This window comes from Pundamilia nyererei, unplaced genomic scaffold (assembly GCF_000239375.1).
Source record: "Pundamilia nyererei isolate P.nyererei 1_Seehausen unplaced genomic scaffold, PunNye1.0 scaffold00188, whole genome shotgun sequence".
Lineage (NCBI taxonomy): Eukaryota > Metazoa > Chordata > Actinopteri > Cichliformes > Cichlidae > Pundamilia > Pundamilia nyererei.
The window spans coordinates 813,848-831,379 of record NW_005187589.1 but is presented as its reverse complement, the minus strand read 5'-3'; the positions used below and the strand labels follow the sequence as shown (position 1 = coordinate 831,379).

Here is a 17,532-nt window from a genome sequence, read left to right as displayed (position 1 = left end):
GTGTGTGTGTGTGTGTGTGTGTGTGTGTGTGTGTGTGTGTGTGTGTGTGTGTGTGTGTGTGTGGGTGGGGGGGGCATGGATGCAGTACTCAGTCACCTTTATAGCTTCTTGTCTCAACTGTCATGAAAACTGTGATGATGAAAAATGTCAGGAGGTGAAATTAAACAGGATTTCAGGTGCTTCTTAGCCGGGTGTTGGAAATATGATAGCGGCTGCATGTTAACCAGCTGTTCATGCAGCCGCTGTCTGCTGTGATAATGGTCACAGCACGACGCTCACATTTATTGTTGTTCTTTGTACTACCAAAGACAAAAGGTGACACCTGTGCAGATCATTTGCTTGTTTTATATAGATTATTAATTCATTTTTTTACGTATGCATCTATATACCAACCTCAGGTATGGTCCTCAACAGGTTTTAAGAAAGAGCGGTTCTTAGATTCACATTATCCTTGTTTGAGGTGATCTTTGGAAGGCACTCTCTTTTCAAATACAGCTTAAAATGCCCTCTATGGTCACGTGTAACCAAAAACTCTCCATTGCATTTCATAAAAGGCTTCATCAGGAAATATGGGTTGGAAAGAGTCGTCAGAGAGTTTTAATAGAAACAAGCTATTATTTTCTTTGGTCCTGGTGTTAGACAGCTGTGCTATATGTCATGATACATCAACTGGTGAAGTTTAAATGAGGTAAGATTTGCAATGTTGCTAATGGCTTTACATATTGACATGTTTGTTGCAACATATATTATGTCTGACATATGTCTGAGATTGTGGCTGTTTATTCACATCCTGTTGGTAATTCTAGTTTGTTTTTTAACTTAAATGTAACTTATACATTTAAGTTTCAATGAGATAAAGAAATACTTGTCATTTCCAGTATGAGTGTAAGTGAATGTTATTAAATTAAACACAGTGACTCATACGCTCTGTGGCCTGTGAACAGTCTGTGCCCAAAGCTTCAGCACTTGGCATTCTGCCGGGTCACCGTCTGTCCACAGAGCTGCAGTGCCAGTTTCACTTTCATATGTGTCACTCACTCTGTATGTCATCTGATGCTATTTTCTAGTAAAAATCCATTTTTTATCTCACCTCAGATTTTCTATGTGGATGAAGTAAGTTTGCATTAGCGTGCATTAGTGTAACTTGCTCCAAGACCTTGGTTTCCCTACACCAATATTGATAATGTCAATTAGCAACTTAGTTTCCAAAATGACTCCTCACCAGAATAAATTATGGACTTATTTTACTAACAAAATACCAAAAATGTTCATGTCATGTTGTTCTGATCCTATTTCCCTTTGGCATCAAAATAAAACACATTTCAAAATCAGGAATTTATGTTAATTCTTTTTCCAAGCACTGCAGGCACTGGTCATAAAAAGTATGACAGAGACTCAGGGTTCTTCCCTTTTGTCTTCTGCGAGACGAGCAGCTCAGAAGAGGATTTTGATTCACGTCATACTTCCACTGAATGCCCAGGGGATTCTCCTTTCCTGTTGACTGATTATCATCAACTCAGAACAAGGGGATAAACCTCTCTCCACCAAAATAAGAACAAAATCAGATTGGCTCAGAGCAGGTTAGTTAGGTACAGTTGAAGTTATTTGATTTTTGGTTTAGGATTCCTACTACTTCATTTGCTTTGCTCCTGCTATATTGCTTGAATAAAATTCTAAATTGTGGACATTCACTTTTAACCTTTTATGGAGCAGTAAAGGTAAAAGTCTGAGGATTATTCTTTATTCGTGCAAATAGCTCTTACAGGTTTCCCCTGGTGGCTGTAGTTCAGGTGGTAGAGCCTACCAGTCGATCCTTGTCTGCTCCAGTCTGCATGCCAAATATCTTTGGCCAAGATACTAACCCCATGTTGTCTGAATGTCTGTGGGATGGAAGCACTTACGTAGAGCATAGAATAAAGTTAGGGTTGTGTAAAGCACTATGGGTGCTCAGAAGAGCACTGTACAAAAACCCGTCCATTACCTAGTAGCACTAAATGAATCTTTCCTTGGCGCCTGCTGTCCAGGCTACTAAAATCATTCCAGAAATGACAAGTGCCACAATCAGTAGGGGAACTACCTTTAACAGGTGAGACTGATGAATTGTAGGACTACTAATGAGGACTGGGTGAGACTCAGATACAAGGCAAATGTGTTAATGAACCACATTTTTCAGCTTTTGATATTTTTCTTTAAAAAACAAACAAACTTTGAGTCCCTTTTGTCTATTTGAAATTAGCGTCATCATTAAAATGAAACACCAGCTTGTTTAACTCTACGTTATGCAGTGCTACATGTAAAGTGCTAATTTACCCCAAAAAGTTTTGTCTAAACGATGTTTCAAATTGACATGTAGATTTATTTTTTTCTTTAAGCCTGTGCTTCTAAAATGTTGTCAATGCTGCATCTCTAGGCTGTAGGCTTAGTTATGCATGCAGTCTATTTTGAGGACATAGTGCTTTGAAATGAAGCACTGACTAATCTTCACACATCCTGAAGACTGCCTGATAGGCGTGCCTCTCTCTTTGGCTTCTTTGTGGTGAGATATGTGAGGGGAGAGAGAAACGGGGAAAAGAACAGGAATGAAAGACTGAAGGGAGAAGGGAAAAAGGAAGGGGAGCAGTGCCAGGACCCGTGGTCATCCTACAGGGTGTACGAGGCTGCCAGAGGCCTTGTAATCTCCCCTTACCCTGCCCTCCATCCCATCTCTCTCATCCTTTCCACTTCACCATGACAAACAGGATCGGCTCTCGATGAAAAAGCCAAAGGCTACCTCTTGTCTTTCTTTCCCCTTTCTTACCCAGCCGCCCTCATCCCATTTGTCATTTACCCTGCCTCACTCTTGGTTAACTCACAGGGACTGGCTGTTGCTGCCCGGCTGTTGCTGCCCGGCTTGGCTGCCGAGCTCCCAGGCCTGGCAAGAAGGCTCCACCAGTTCCCCCAGTGTCAGCATTTAGAAACCCTCTTAATGGGTTTAGGCACATTTGCTAATTTGTCAACAAGTTCTGGATGTGGAAGCTTCTGCCAAGCTGCTCGGTCTGGCACTTGACTGAAATGGATGTCTGCTGGCCAACCGTTTGTGTAGGCATGGGCAAAATCAAATTCAAAGCACTTTCAGTACTTGACAGTGAGTGGCTTGTAAACGATAACAATTATTTTTTTATCATTCTGCATATTAATAGAGATGAATTCAGATATTATTCAGATAATACTTTAATGCTAGAATGATAATGAATTGAATAAAATTGAAATTTGGAGTAAGAAATGGCACATTTCCATGCCAAGGCATGTTTGTGGTTCTTCAAATCAATTTGGTCATCACATAAAGTCATTCCATGACATCTATTGTGCTGTATCACTGGCCATTTGATTGATTTATACCTGTTTACGAGGTACAATGACATGGCAGTGGGAAAAAAGGTGATTTAAGGCAGCGGTCCCCAACCCTTTTTTATCATGGACCAGTTTCACGTCGGACAAACTGTCTGTGTGTGTGTTTGGGTGATGTAATGCAAATATAATGAGCCCTGAAATTTTCTTTTAAATGCAGCTTTCTTTTTGTTGGCGCTCTCCGATTCTTCTGGTGTCACATCTTTGGCTTTCTCTCCATTTACAAAGACGCTCTCCAGTGATTTTTTTGTCTTTGTGTCATTTTTGCAAGGACTTAATGATGCATTGAACGAAGAAAAAAACCTCTGCACTCTGTGATGTTTGCGTTATGTAAGTTTCCAGGTGGAGGCCGACCAGTGGTGGAAGATGGAATGAGGCCGGGTACAAATTGGGACCTGACTGGGCCGGCAGCCTCTCCTACTTCCTGTTTGTAGCGAGCCGTGCGTTCGGCCCTGTGTTCTGTGTGACTGAGTTTCCTGAGATGAGAAGAGCTAGGCTGCAGTGGAAATAGTTTAGAAAGACCTCTATCTGGACATGGTAGCTGTAGGGGCGGGAAGCCGCTTCTTTTTAGAACCTTTTTCTCGTGTTTCGGTTAGGGAGACAGGTAAGAGGCTTGTATTTTCTTTTAGGGTTTTCTCATTGTAGGGAAGTTAGTTCTGTTTCATTTCTAGTGTGTTTTGTTTGTTGTTTTGTCCATGCCCACCCTGATGCTCGCTACCTGTTGAATTAATAAAACAAATAGTGGCTGTGTGTTTTACTTCTTTGCTTTCTTTTTCTTGTTTTCCTTGTGTTGCACTCCGGCTCCCCCTAGGCTGGTGCAACAGGGATATTTTCTTGACACACTTTAGAACCAGCAGGGTTGTCAAAACACAACAACCTACCTCAATATCGTTGTTGACCATGTCCATCCACTTATCACCAGTGCCCCCATCTTCTAATCACTGTTTCCAGCAGGAGATTTGTTATTGTGTCTGTCGCATAGCTCAAATCACCTCACTGTTATGTGACGGCTGTGTGCAGATCAGGCCTAACGAAACAGGGGAAGCAAAACCAGATACATAACATCAGACAATGACCTTCAAAATAAAACAGGAAACAACACAGACTGAAAATAATAACACAGAGCTGGAATTTAGCACACGTTCCCTTTGAAACTTTAATGTATAAGATTCCTATTTTTTAAAAAGTCACCAGAAGGAGGTAGCATTTACCAGACAGTTGCGTGCACATACACTCTGTGCATAACAGTTTAGAGGCACATTTAAAGGAAATTTGTGGGCTTTTGGTTGGTTCTTTTGCTTTGTGCTTGTAGAAACGAGGATGATAGGTAGTATTTTAAGTTTAATAGATAGTTGTCACGGTATGGCATGGCACATGCCATACCGTGCCATACCACAGGAGTGGGGAAGGAGGACCCAGGCGCGGTGCTCTATGTATAGACAGTGTTTATTTACAAAGTGAAACAACGTAACAATAAATCCCCGTGTTCTCCCAGACTCCCGTGTCGTGTCTCCCCGTGAATAGTCCGTGTTTCTGTGCTCTCTCCGCTCCCGTGTCAGCACCCCCCGGTGCTCGCTGCTCTCGTGTCTTCCACGCTGCTCCTGCGGGAAACAAAAGACGCAGCCGTCAGGACACATACAACTGCGGGCATGCGCGCGCACACACTAACTCAATAACAGGACGACTAACGTGGAGTCTCATGCAATGATCCCGCGTCGGTGGGAGCTCCAAGACTCTCTTAAGTAGCTCCCCCGACGAGGCCTGATCAGCAGCAGGTGTGTGGCTTCGGGTGTGGCCAGTCCCTCCGCAGGGCCACACCCCTCAGGCCTTCAGGTGGCCGAGCTCCATCCTCCAGGCACACCCGCAGACATACACACCCATACCTCGCCTAAACATATGAGTGGGACAAAGACTAACACAGCACAGAGAAACACACATATGTACACGCACAGAGAAGGGGAAATGACACCAAAAATACATGATAATAATACACAGGTCCATGACTGCCCAGGGATCCTGGGTCGCCCAGTCCCAGGACCCTGACAATAGTAGGTACTTCTTCAAGTGTGTTTAAGCTATATGTTACAGCATTGTACACACTAGTACCTCTAGATGGTTTCAGAAGATTTTAAAAAGAAGCTAAGTGCAGCTTTGAAATAATTATACAGAGAAGCACAATCTTCTGTTTTCATAATATACTCAAGGTCACATTGATTCAGATGAGAAATATAACACTATTTCACCAGTTTAACTTGCCTCCAGATTAAAAAAAGTGTACTAGGCATTTCAGAGATTAAAAAATTACTTGTAATTTGAATACTCCCATTAAATCAGTGCCTTTTGGAAGTAAAGAATAGATCTCTTTTCTCTTGTGTGTTTTCACCAATACAGGGTTTCTAAGCACAGGAGACCAGGCAGCCAAGGGCAACTATGGACTGCTGGATCAAATTCAGGCTCTCAGGTGGATCAAAGAAAACATCCAGGCCTTCAAAGGAGACCCAAAGCGAGTGACCATTTTTGGCTCTGGTGCAGGAGCATCGTGTGTCAGCCTGCTAACCCTCTCACATTACTCAGAAGGTACATGTTCTTTTTCACGGATCAAGGCACAACCACAGTAATATATGGTCAAAAGCAGGGGTCTTGTCATCAGTTTATAATTCCTGCTGTTATTTTGATATAGTGTGGATTTCACATCAAAAACAAACCCACAGTGAATCATGAAGCGTGGAAGTTTTTTTTAAAGCAGACCTGAAATGATAACACATTTCATAGTAGAGGAAACAATGTAGCAAAAAGACATCTGTTTTCTCTTGTTTAGTTAAAATTAAAATTAACTCCTACAGTATTAAATAGATTCATGCAGTTATTTAGACCTATCCCTCACTTACCCTTGATATTAAGGATGCAAACAAGTAGCTCCTGCATCTGTTTCCTCTTGCTTTGCATTTACATACATCTGTGGCAAGGGGCATGTGCAATAGTTAACAATGGCAACACTATTTTGAAGTATTTATTTGTCCTTGAGTGGATATATGTATACCTAGGTAATCAGATTTTTCTCAAACATAGACTGGATTCGTTCATATTCAGTTCTAGCAAATCAAACACTTAATTGACTGAATTGTGCACAGCAACTAGAGGTCGATGGGCAATTTTTGTAAACAAAGAAACAAAACCACAGAAAAGAGAACATAACCTCAATATAAACCTAAGCTCTGCTCAGCTGGAGGAAGCGCTTCAGTTTGTATATCCATCGCCCCGCCTGTTCACAGTGTGTACTTTGTAGCTTTTTCAAACAAAAAATATTCCTGTATGAAAATGGAGTGTTTGCTCTTTGTCTCTTAGATTATTTCTAATACAGAGAACACTTCATACGTATGACAAACATGCACGTTCTTTGGGATGTTTATCATATTTGATACTGAAATGCAGTCTGTAGTCATTTACACTGGAGCATGAGGTATGAATGAGAAAAAGACTGTATTTACATCTTTGTTTACAGACAATAATATGGAAAATTTTAATTAAAAAACACAAAAGATAATTCTTCTAGTAAAAACAAACAAACAAGCAAAAAACAGGATTTGGAAGATTTGGAAAATGTTCTCGCAGTTCCCCTTCAGCTGTCCTCTCTTTGTGATATGAAAACTTTGTGAAAAACAAAACTCTGCACAAAATGTATATTTTTATCTTGCTGGTAAAAGTCTCTTGGTCGCTTTACCAAATATGCGAGGGAAGATTTTTTATTTCCTTATGTCATGGCTATTTTGGCGTTTCATTTTCCTTATCTTGTACTTGAAGAAACATGAATGGCTTGATAGACACATATAAAATCCCTTGTGTTCAATTGCTGCAGCAGTCATGGTGCCCATACACCCTTGTAGGCAACCTTCATTTCATCAGACTTCACAAAGGAAGGTATTGTCACTTGTTGCCTCAGTTGGATCTCTGTTGTAAAGCTGCCATAAAGATTTATGTAGCTTCAACATTTGCATTAGCAGCACAACAGAAGCTGATAACACTCTCACTCTTTCAGTGTGTATAGTTTTAGAGTGAACATCTAACTAACAGTGACAGTGGTGAAAGCTTGTACACGACTAACCAGGCTTTATGGGAAACATCTGCTCTGTCCGAATAACATACTTTTAACTGAGCCCGGCTGAGTCACCACTGTGTTTGCATGAATATAAATAGAACCCATGGCTTCAGTGTTCCTACCGCACTGTGGCCCACTTACTGACTGGCAGCTCGAGAAGTCATGCTAACAATGTTCCATAATGTGGAACCAGCCTGAAGTATAGTAACAGCAAATATCTTCTATATGCCAGTTTATCATTCATTCATTCGTTAGAGACAGAAAGACGTAAATTAAATATTATGAATTATTCTATTATTTGCTATGAAATGTGTGCTGGAAATAATGGAGACATGGCTTCTTAGAATTCTGTTATACTGGTCTGCATGCCCAGTGTTATTTGAGAAGTCTTACCCACATCACATCATCATGTACTAATGTGTAGTCATGACCTCTTTGACAACACATTTTATCACACTTTGTACCCACTTAGTACATGTTGTTATTTTTATTTTTTACATGTAGGGTAGATGGATAGAAATGTTTTCTGTAAGTGTTGAAGTGTTGGAGGACTGGCTAACCGAAAAGAAACTAATACATGAGCAGATCTGGCAGCACAAATGAATCAGCTACTAATGGAGGAGATGCCTCCATAATGGCTAGCTGAAGGCCGGACAGTCCTGATCCTCAAGGATCCCCAGACTGGTCCCATCCAACTACCAGCCATTACCCCGCCTCAGCTTAACATGGATGCTCCTGAAAGGCATCACAGCAGCTAAGATGAACAGGCTCAATACATCAGCAGGGCCCAGAAAGGAACTGGCAGAAACACCAGAGGGGCAAAACACCAACTCCATGTAGGTAGAGCAGTCTCTCGAGTCTGTAAGACCAGACTAACCGACCTGTGCACCGCCTGTATTGACTATAAGAAAAGCTGCAACACTGCATCAGACATGGATCAAGAAATGCCTAAAACAGTACAAATTCAACAAGATCCAAATCGCATATGTCAGGAATTTTATGGGTATGTAGCAAACGCCATTAAGTGTGGGATTTCCCAAGTATTAACCTGTCCCCACGGCTGTTCTGCATAGGCCTGAACACTCTCAGCCAGATCGTTAATAAGACTGGCTACAGATATTACATACTACTGGCATGCTACAAGCTGTATGCCAGGAGTGAACAAGACATCAGTTCACTGATCCACATGACTCGGAACTCCAGCAAAGACATTGGAACGTCATTCAGACAAAGAGGGAAGGTAGTCAGAACTGAGGGGATTGCACTACCAGAAGGCAACATTGGAGATATTGAAAACAGCTACAAGTACCTTGGAATCCCACAGGCAAATGGGAATGATGAAGAGCCCACTAGGAAAGCCGTAAACACTTAATTCCTTCAGAGAGTAAACAAGTCCTGAGGAGTGAGCTGAATGGGAATAACAAGATCTGGGCAATCAATGCTTACACCCTGCTGGGATCATAAGTCCTGCACCCTGAGACCGTAAGCTGAGCGGAAGGTGGCCAAGGACTAGTGAGTGTCAGGATAAAACAACAAAGACCCATGAGTACATCAGGAAGATGACCAAAACTCGTCATTTGCTTAGTGAATACCTCAAGCAGCAAAACCCAAGAAAGAAGAGGAGCCGTAGAGGGTTAATTACTATAGTCTTACAATAGAATAATGTACATCAAATTGCTTGAGAATTAGTTCTCCCAGATCATAACTGTGCTTGTCTTGCTTGGTATAGTGTTAACAAACAAATGGCAAAACATTTGCTTTATCAAGGTGAAAGGTTGCCTAAGAGAGTTGAGGCTTTGTTAAAGGTGGTCATACCAAATACTGACTTTCTAGCTTGTTTGAACTTGAAAACTCAGTTTTTGTTTCATATGTTGTATTTCCATGTTCAATAAACTGCTGCACCAGTTTTTAACAATGTGTGACAATGAATCTGAAAATAACTTTCACAGAATTTTTCAGCGATTCTGAATTCAATTAAATGGTAAAAGGGCATGTACTCAGTAATCACTGTAACCAGACAAACAGTTAAATAGATTGGAGTGCCATTAAAATCTGTTTTGAAAGAGAAAAGTACTGCCGATTTTGCAATACCAATTTAAACCATAAAGCATGAATACAGTGAAGTGTGTATATTACTAACACGAATTCCAATCTCAGATCTGTTCCAGAAAGCCATCATCCAGAGCGGCACTGCTCTGTCCAGCTGGGCAGTCAACTACCAGCCTGCCAAATATACAAGAGCCCTGGCTGAGAAGGTGGGCTGCAACATGCTGGACACCATTGACCTGGTGGAGTGTCTGCAGAAGAAGAACTACAAGGAACTAATTGAGCAGTACATCACACCCGCTAAGTACCACATTGCCTTCGGGCCAGTGATCGATGGTGATGTGATCCCCGATGACCCCCAGATTCTCATGGAGCAAGGGGAGTTCCTGAACTATGACATTATGCTGGGGGTCAATCAGGGTGAGGGGTTCAAATTTGTTGATGGCATTGTGGACAGTGAGGATGGCGTGTCTGCCAATGATTTTGACTTTGCTGTTTCTGACTTTGTTGACCATCTGTATGGCTACCCTGAGGGCAAAGACACTCTCCGTGAAACCATCAAATTCATGTACACTGACTGGGCTGACAAGGAGAACCCAGAAACTCGCCGCAAAACCCTGGTGGCTCTGTTTACTGACCATCAGTGGGTGGCACCAGCTGTGGCCACAGCTGACCTCCATGCTCAGTATGGTTCGCCCACATATTTCTATGCTTTCTATCACCACTGTCAGAGTGACATGAAGCCCAGCTGGGCTGACTCAGCTCATGGAGATGAAGTCCCATACGTATTTGGAATCCCCATGATCGGCCCAACGGATCTCTTCAACTGCAATTTCTCCAAGAATGACGTGATGTTAAGTGCTGTTGTCATGACCTACTGGACGAACTTTGCTAAAACAGGGTAAGTGCTTCTTTTCCTTCACTGCTCTTTCTATTTAATGCCTCTATAGAATCAGTAGTATCAAGCTCTTCTGAATACGTGTAAAATAACACAAGACAAACAGACAAATAATTAAAGAAGGCAAAAACATCAGATTCAGTAAAAGGATTAGATGTTATAGTCCCTGATATTGCATTGCTTTTCACTAGCTGGGCCCACGTCCTCATTTTAGGTTTGACAGCGTTTTAGCAGGTAAAGGTGATGTTTTGACATGAATTGAGCTGCTGTTTTGGGAAGGCCTCGAAGGGGACTGGCGACGGCTCCCGGGGCCGGCAGATCCCCGTGCACTAAATAGAAGTGAAGAAGTTAAAAAATGGAGACCAAGGAGGGAGGGTGGGGCACGTAAACGAGAATGATCAGCTTGCAGAACTGGGGGAACCTCTGTAGATGACAGCCGGAAGCGTGTTTGGAGGCGTGGTCCTGCTCCTGAAATTCCGAAACATAATCTCCAATAAATGGAAAGAATCTTGAGGGATGGCTGTTACGAGTAAAGGCAGCCCAGAAACTTTACCAGCAGCACACATCGTTGTGTGCCTCAACTTTCGGTCTTTTACCCAAGCTAATCTGCAATTCTTTTGGGATCAGATTTATTTGAAATGTACTTTCTTTAAAGCACTATATGGAAGAAACCAAATTCATATTCCCATTTCGCTACCCTCTTATTCTCATAACTGGTTTAATTGTACTGTGAGTGAAGTGGCAAAAAGCATCGTAAAGTGTTTTTTGTTTCTCAAGAAACCAGCTCCACGTGTTTTCATGACTGTAGTGGATTCAAATAGTCATTTAATTACTTCTGTAGTTTTTTTTATTTTTATTTTCAGTTAAAATTTTCACTGTAGCCATGAATCACCATCAGATCCTGTGACTGTGAAGACATAACGTGTGATTCAAATCATTTTTATTACTTGCAAACACCTCCGTGAGCCCTAATGGGCAATGGATGACTCCTCCTATAAAATGGTTAATGGCCTGTATTTGTATAGCGCTTTTCTAGTCCCTAAGGACCCCAAAGTGCTTTACACATCCAGTCATCCACCCATTCACACACACATTCACACACTGGTGATGGCAGCTACATTGTAGCCACAGCCACCCTGGGGCGCACTGACAGAGGCGAGGCTGCCGGACACTGGCGCCACCAGTAGGCAACAGGTGAAGTGTCTTGCCCAAGGACACAACGACCGAGACTGTCCAAGCCGGGGCTCGAACCGGCAACCTTCCGATTACAAGGCGAACTCCCAACTCTTGAGCCACGATTGAGCCACCCCCTATAAGGACAGAAATGTTTGATCATAGGGTAAAGGTGATCACTTAAAATAAGACTGTCATGATTTAATTGAAAGAAATATAGGTGGATCCAATCTAGTGCAGCAAAATGACCTCCAACCCCTAATGAGATGCATTTATTGTATGTTTGTGACACAATAAAGGACAGTATGGTGGCATGCATACACGTCAGGTAACCTATAATACATACTGTGTATAAATACTTAATATTCTAAGGATAGACAGAACATAAACTCTTGCTAACCTAGAGTTTGAATGATTAACATGTGAGTCAAAAAGATCAAGTGGAGGTTAATAAAACAAGTCAAATCCGCCCAGCTGCTGCAGCAGTGCTGGGTTTGATGAAAGCATTTTCTTGCTGTTTATATTTGGATCACGCTTTTGCTTCACACACACACCTTGAGATTAGGTATCAGCGTGTTTGCAGCCCACTCATACTGAAAATTCACTTTAAGGCGAATAAATAAAGTCATGATCAGCTTCATAATCTGCAGTGTTCATTCTGGCAGACTTGCAGACATTTTGGAAGACTCTTTTCTCTTGCTGCTTTTTTAATGGGCACAGAATAAAGCACTGTCATGAATCATGGCAGAGTGATGTTTCTTTTTTTTTACTTTTCCTCATATCACTACAGAGAATTGGACAAGTTGAGCATGATACCATATGTGCATGTTAACTAGGGCTGGGTATCGTCACTGATTTCTAGAATCGATTCGATCCACGATTCTATTAAATTCGATTCGATTTGAATCTGGGAAATTTTTACAGTCAGAAATATTATAATTCAGATCAGTAAATTTACATATTTTTGTATCTATAAAAGGGAAGCTGACACACGCAAGGCTTTATCAAAGCAGAGGCCTTTGTGTCAAAGTAGCTGAAGATAGAACACAGAAAAACATGAAGGTGATTTTCCTGGCCTGGATTTTATAAAAATATTCTGCAGTACATCAAAAACGAAAGAAAACCATTAATTAACTTATGAACGTTACCTCTGACGTTACAGCGGTTTTATTAGAGACACGGCTGAGCGTTTTACATTTTGTATAATTTTAAAAAGTTTAAATTTGTTCAGTATTGAACGGCAGAAATTAGGTTTTCTTTTCAGAAGTATGTAAACAGAAAAAAAAAACCAGCGGCCGACAGCCTGTAAACAACAGTAGACTTGTGCGTAACAAGCAAGCGAATAATGAAGAAAGGGAAACTGTTCTTGAAGTACAGAGAGAGAGAGAGGGAGCTGTGCATCGTGGTCGAAGCAAAACAGTGAAAGTTAGAGTGAATTCATGACGATGTTTATGTGAAGGGTTGGATCTTCTTTTGCTGCTGGTTCGGTCAATATTGTTTGGAGAGAGATCAAACTAACAGCTTTAGAATCGGTGCAAAAACAGGCGTAAACACAAAGCGCAGACCCGCCGACAAATCAGGATCAGCGAGCTGTCGGCTTTCAGCCTATCACAAGTCGCCACTCTGTTGTAGGGCTAACACAGAGTGACACACAACATCCACACTCACATGCACAGCCATTGGCAATTTAGAAAAACCAGTTAACACAATCCCATTAACTGCATGACTTTGGATTGTGAGATGAAGCAAAGTACCTGAAGAGCACTCACGCAGACACTGGAAGAACATTGAATTCACTCCAGTTCAATTTTATTTATGTAGCACCAAATCACAACAATGTGCTTGATATAATAGGATAAAGACCCTACAGTTATAGAGTTTGGTTTTTTTGCCTGTCCCGTTTGGATCTTTAGCCATCAGAATTGTTGTCTGAAGGCCAAGAAAGATGCCAAGGGACAAACATGACTGGGGGATAGGACAGGGAGAAAGAATGAAAGAAAGAGAGGGAGAGAAAATAAAACAGAGGGGAGAAGAGACGGTGAGAAGGGGGGGAAGAAAGAAAGAAAAACAAACAAAACACCTGTATGGAGAAAAAAACCCAGAAGAGAAAACAAACAAAAGAGCAACATAATAAAAAAACAGCACCATTACAATAAACTAGCTAACAGTAGATAACAGTAGATACTAAATATTACATGTTATTGTGCAGCACGCAAGATCGACAGCGCACAATGTGCTTTGAGGCAGCAGCCAAGAAAGCTGTAGTCCGCGTCTGTGAATACCCGTGTGTACACCTGTGTGCACACCTGTGTGGATCAGCATGCTTGTATTCCAAAGGTTTCTCCATGTAACGATCTGCTAGGGAGTGGGGAGCCATAGCCCCGTCCCCCAGGGAATGAAGCAGGTATGGAGGAGATCCAGGCCCCAGACATCCAGAGGCCCCAGAATACGAGGACCCAAGGAGGACCACCAGGGGGGGAACTGTGCCACCCTCCTGGGAAGAGCTGAGGAGAGCCCCAAACGAGAGGTCACCAAGCAGCCACGGAGCAGAGGCCAGAGGGGTTGCAGTGACGTGTCCGCGGGCTCTGCCGGCAACCAGCTGTACTAGAGAGGACCGGGCCCAGAGGCCTGAGGGATCCCACCCTACAGAAGGGGCCCAGCTGGGCCACAGGCGCCACGCCCCGCCAATCGGCCACCAGGAGTGAGCCGGTACATACATGAGCGCCCAGCCCCAGACACCAAGAACCACCGACACACCAACGTCTTAGGGCATCAGCCACCGGCAGGGAGTGTGGTGAGGGGAGATAGGCCTCCATACCTCAGAGAGGTGGAGTCTAAGACCCAAGCTGACATATAGACACAGACGAACAGGCACACGCGGACACAAACATGCATTCCCACCCCCATATACACAAACAAATACTCAGCACTCACCCAACGTGTAGACAGACACAAATAGACACTGCACAGACAGTCGCACTCCCCAAACATACTCTATATCCCAGGTCCAGGTACCCCCGCCCCCAGAAGGGAAAACCGTACCCAGACCCAGGACATGTAACCCTTTTCTCTGGGGTGGAGGAAAGCAGACCGCCTCCTTATCTGCAGTAGCAGGGAGGCTCCGCATCCCAGACCCCAATCCGACGGCCAGCACCTCCTCCCTGCCCCCCAGCCCTGACGGCTAACACAACCGGGGTGAGTGAAGACCCCAAAACTCCCTACGCCTGCTCATATGTAGTGTTGCTGTGTGCTGTTCTAAAGTGCATTTAAAACTCAGGAGAACATGGTACTAGCTTCCTCTCAGAGAGCAGCACGGCTCCTCCAGAAAAACCCTCAGTGTCTAAATGCATTTAAAGTTGAGGGTAGGGCACCAGCGCCAGAGGTGGGTTTGAATACACAGAACATCCTCTGGACGCCGTATGACATGCCCACCCCCAAGCTCCTATATGTATGTGTTTTGTGAGAATACGAGTAATGTGGATGTCTAGGTTGCAGAATAAAATTGAGGCACAGGCGGCCAGAAGGGGACAGAGGGGGAGTGCCTCCCCTGCACCCTGGTGACACACCTGCACCCCAAGCCCTGCGTGTGTGGGTGGGTGTGGAGGAGTGGGAATAGGGAGGCAGCTGAGGATGGGGAGGGACGAGAGGGAGGGGCAAGAGGCCCCTCCCTGGGGCCAGCTCCCCCACTGACCCCAGTAGGCACCCCCACACTCCGGAACCCACTAGGGCAAGGGGGCCCAGGCCCATCCGGACTGGGGCCCGCAGCAGCAGCACCACCCCCTCCACAGAGTCCGGGACAGCCCACCCAACTCCACCGCAGAGAAAACTGCACCAACCACATCATCCAATCCTCTTCCAGACTACACAAGACAATAGACACCCAGGTGGAGTTGGACTGGTTCGTATATAGTGCTTTTCTACTCTCTCGGAGTACTCAAAGCTAGACAACATGCCACATTCACACCCATTCTCACAAGCACTTTCTCTATACATAGTGCTTTCTAAGTACATTCACACTCTGGAATGGATGCATTGGAGATGCATCCATTCCAGAGGGATTAGTATATTGCCAAAGGATACTTGCCATGCAGACTGGAGGAGCCAAAGATTGAACCACCAACCTTTGGATCAGTAGATGACCTGCTCTACCTCCTGAGCTACAGCCACCTGTTACCTTGTAACAGGAAGAAACCTGCAGCAGAACCAGGTTCAGGTAGGGGCAGGGCCATCTGCTGCGAATGGCTATGGGCGAGGTGTGGGAGCCAAGACAAAAGACACAAATGTGGACAAAGACACAATGTGGAAGAGAGCCAAAGATGAATAATAATGTTTAAATGCAGAGGTGTATAAACACATAGTAAGTGAAAGCATGCACACTCCAAAGCACCCCAGTGTGGAGATGGTAGATGAGAGACCTACTTGAAGTAAGAGTGCTAATCACTGCATCACTGTGCTATCCCAGGCTTTCATATTCAGATAGACACAGCCCACTGCTGACCATGGTATCTTACAAATAACTTGAGTCTTGAGTAAAAAGGAGGAAAAATAAACTGCTCTCCTGAGATGAAAGTAATTAAGTATAATCCCAAACAACATTTAAGATTAAGATAGAGCTAACCGCGATGACCTATGTAATGTGAACTTACCGTTGATCCTTTTTTCTTATTGCTAATAGTTTTTTCTAAAGATCACCATTTTAAAACTGAAACTACAAAGCACGTTGTTTGAGATAACAGCTGAATAATAAGTGTACATGTGGGTTTAACTGCACGCTGAATGTTCAAAACACATCAGCATAATTCTTTAAAGAAGTGGCACATCATCAAAAACAGTTTATCTGCCTTTCATGGCTGCCACTTAAAGATGAAGCGTTTCAATATGACTGAAACATACTGATGTGATGTGTTGGATGATGCAGTGACAGCTGAGTTTCAGAATATCAGCTGTACAGTTCTGCCATTTGTCACATAGCAGGCATAAGTTTTAGAAGTTTTGAACTTTTGATTTGCCAGTGCACTGATACAGGTATGTGTAGGGAGTCTAAGGGGCTTGGAAAGAAAAGCGTCTTTCTTGAAAACATTTCATCTGAGAAGCTTCATCAGTTCTAAGAGCAATTGGTGGAGAGTCCCAGATTTTAAGCCCTATGGGAGTGTCTCCAAGAGGGTCATGGACCCCCTATTGATCCTCTACCTAATCACACAAGCCAAGGTGTGAAAACGGGTGTAGGTCACAATCAGCAAGTTTTGGGTGAGCTCACTGTGAAACCTAATCTCACCCTATCATATGACTTACTGCGGTCAAATGGCCCAAGATGTATGTGGGCATTAATGCGTCTGGGAAGGATCTCAGAACGCCATCATAGATGGATAGTTGGTGTCGTAAGCCCCGCCCTCTGTTCAAAGATGGTGGTGGCACGATGACCTGGATGACTGAGAATCTTCACAGACATACATGTAGGGAAAGGAGAAAAGTTATTACAGGCCCATTACATATGTGTTGCTGCTGACTGGACCGAGCACATTCCCTTGGAAACAGTGAATGTTTTTCAGGCAGACGAACAAAAGTTGAGTCTCTCTCTGTTCAGTCCTAGAGCGATGTTAATCACGTCATCCTTTAAAAAACTTACGTTCATCACCCTGGGGACCGTTTTCTGCCACGCCCGAAAAATGCTATAAAAAGATTATATATTCATATTTTTTTCCACTTTAAATTAGCCAGTCTTTTAAAACTGCTTCTCCCTGAACTATCCATGTAAAGTTTTAATTATATTTCGGGGGTTTTAACCCTTTTAATCGCAGTTTAATTACATGTGCGCACTGTTTCTTTTAGCCCCCCAAAACAAAACGAAATATAAAAAAAACAAAAACATTTGAAGTAATATTTGATTGTTATTATAATTAGGCCTTTAGATGGACTAAAGATTGGCACCAAC

The 17,532-nt window shown here is 43.1% G+C and overlaps 1 protein-coding gene across 1 annotated transcript in view; it reads left to right on the top strand.

Annotated features, from left to right (window-relative positions):
* Positions 1 to 17,532, top strand: part of nlgn4xa (neuroligin 4 X-linked a) — a 131,346-nt gene that overhangs the window by 105,531 nt on the left and 8,283 nt on the right. Inside the window, exons 4-5 of the mRNA XM_005747096.2 lie at positions 5,779 to 5,964; positions 9,641 to 10,430. Coding sequence (XP_005747153.1) covers positions 5,779 to 5,964; positions 9,641 to 10,430 — 976 coding nt within the window. The remainder of the gene's footprint in view (positions 1 to 5,778; positions 5,965 to 9,640; positions 10,431 to 17,532) is intronic.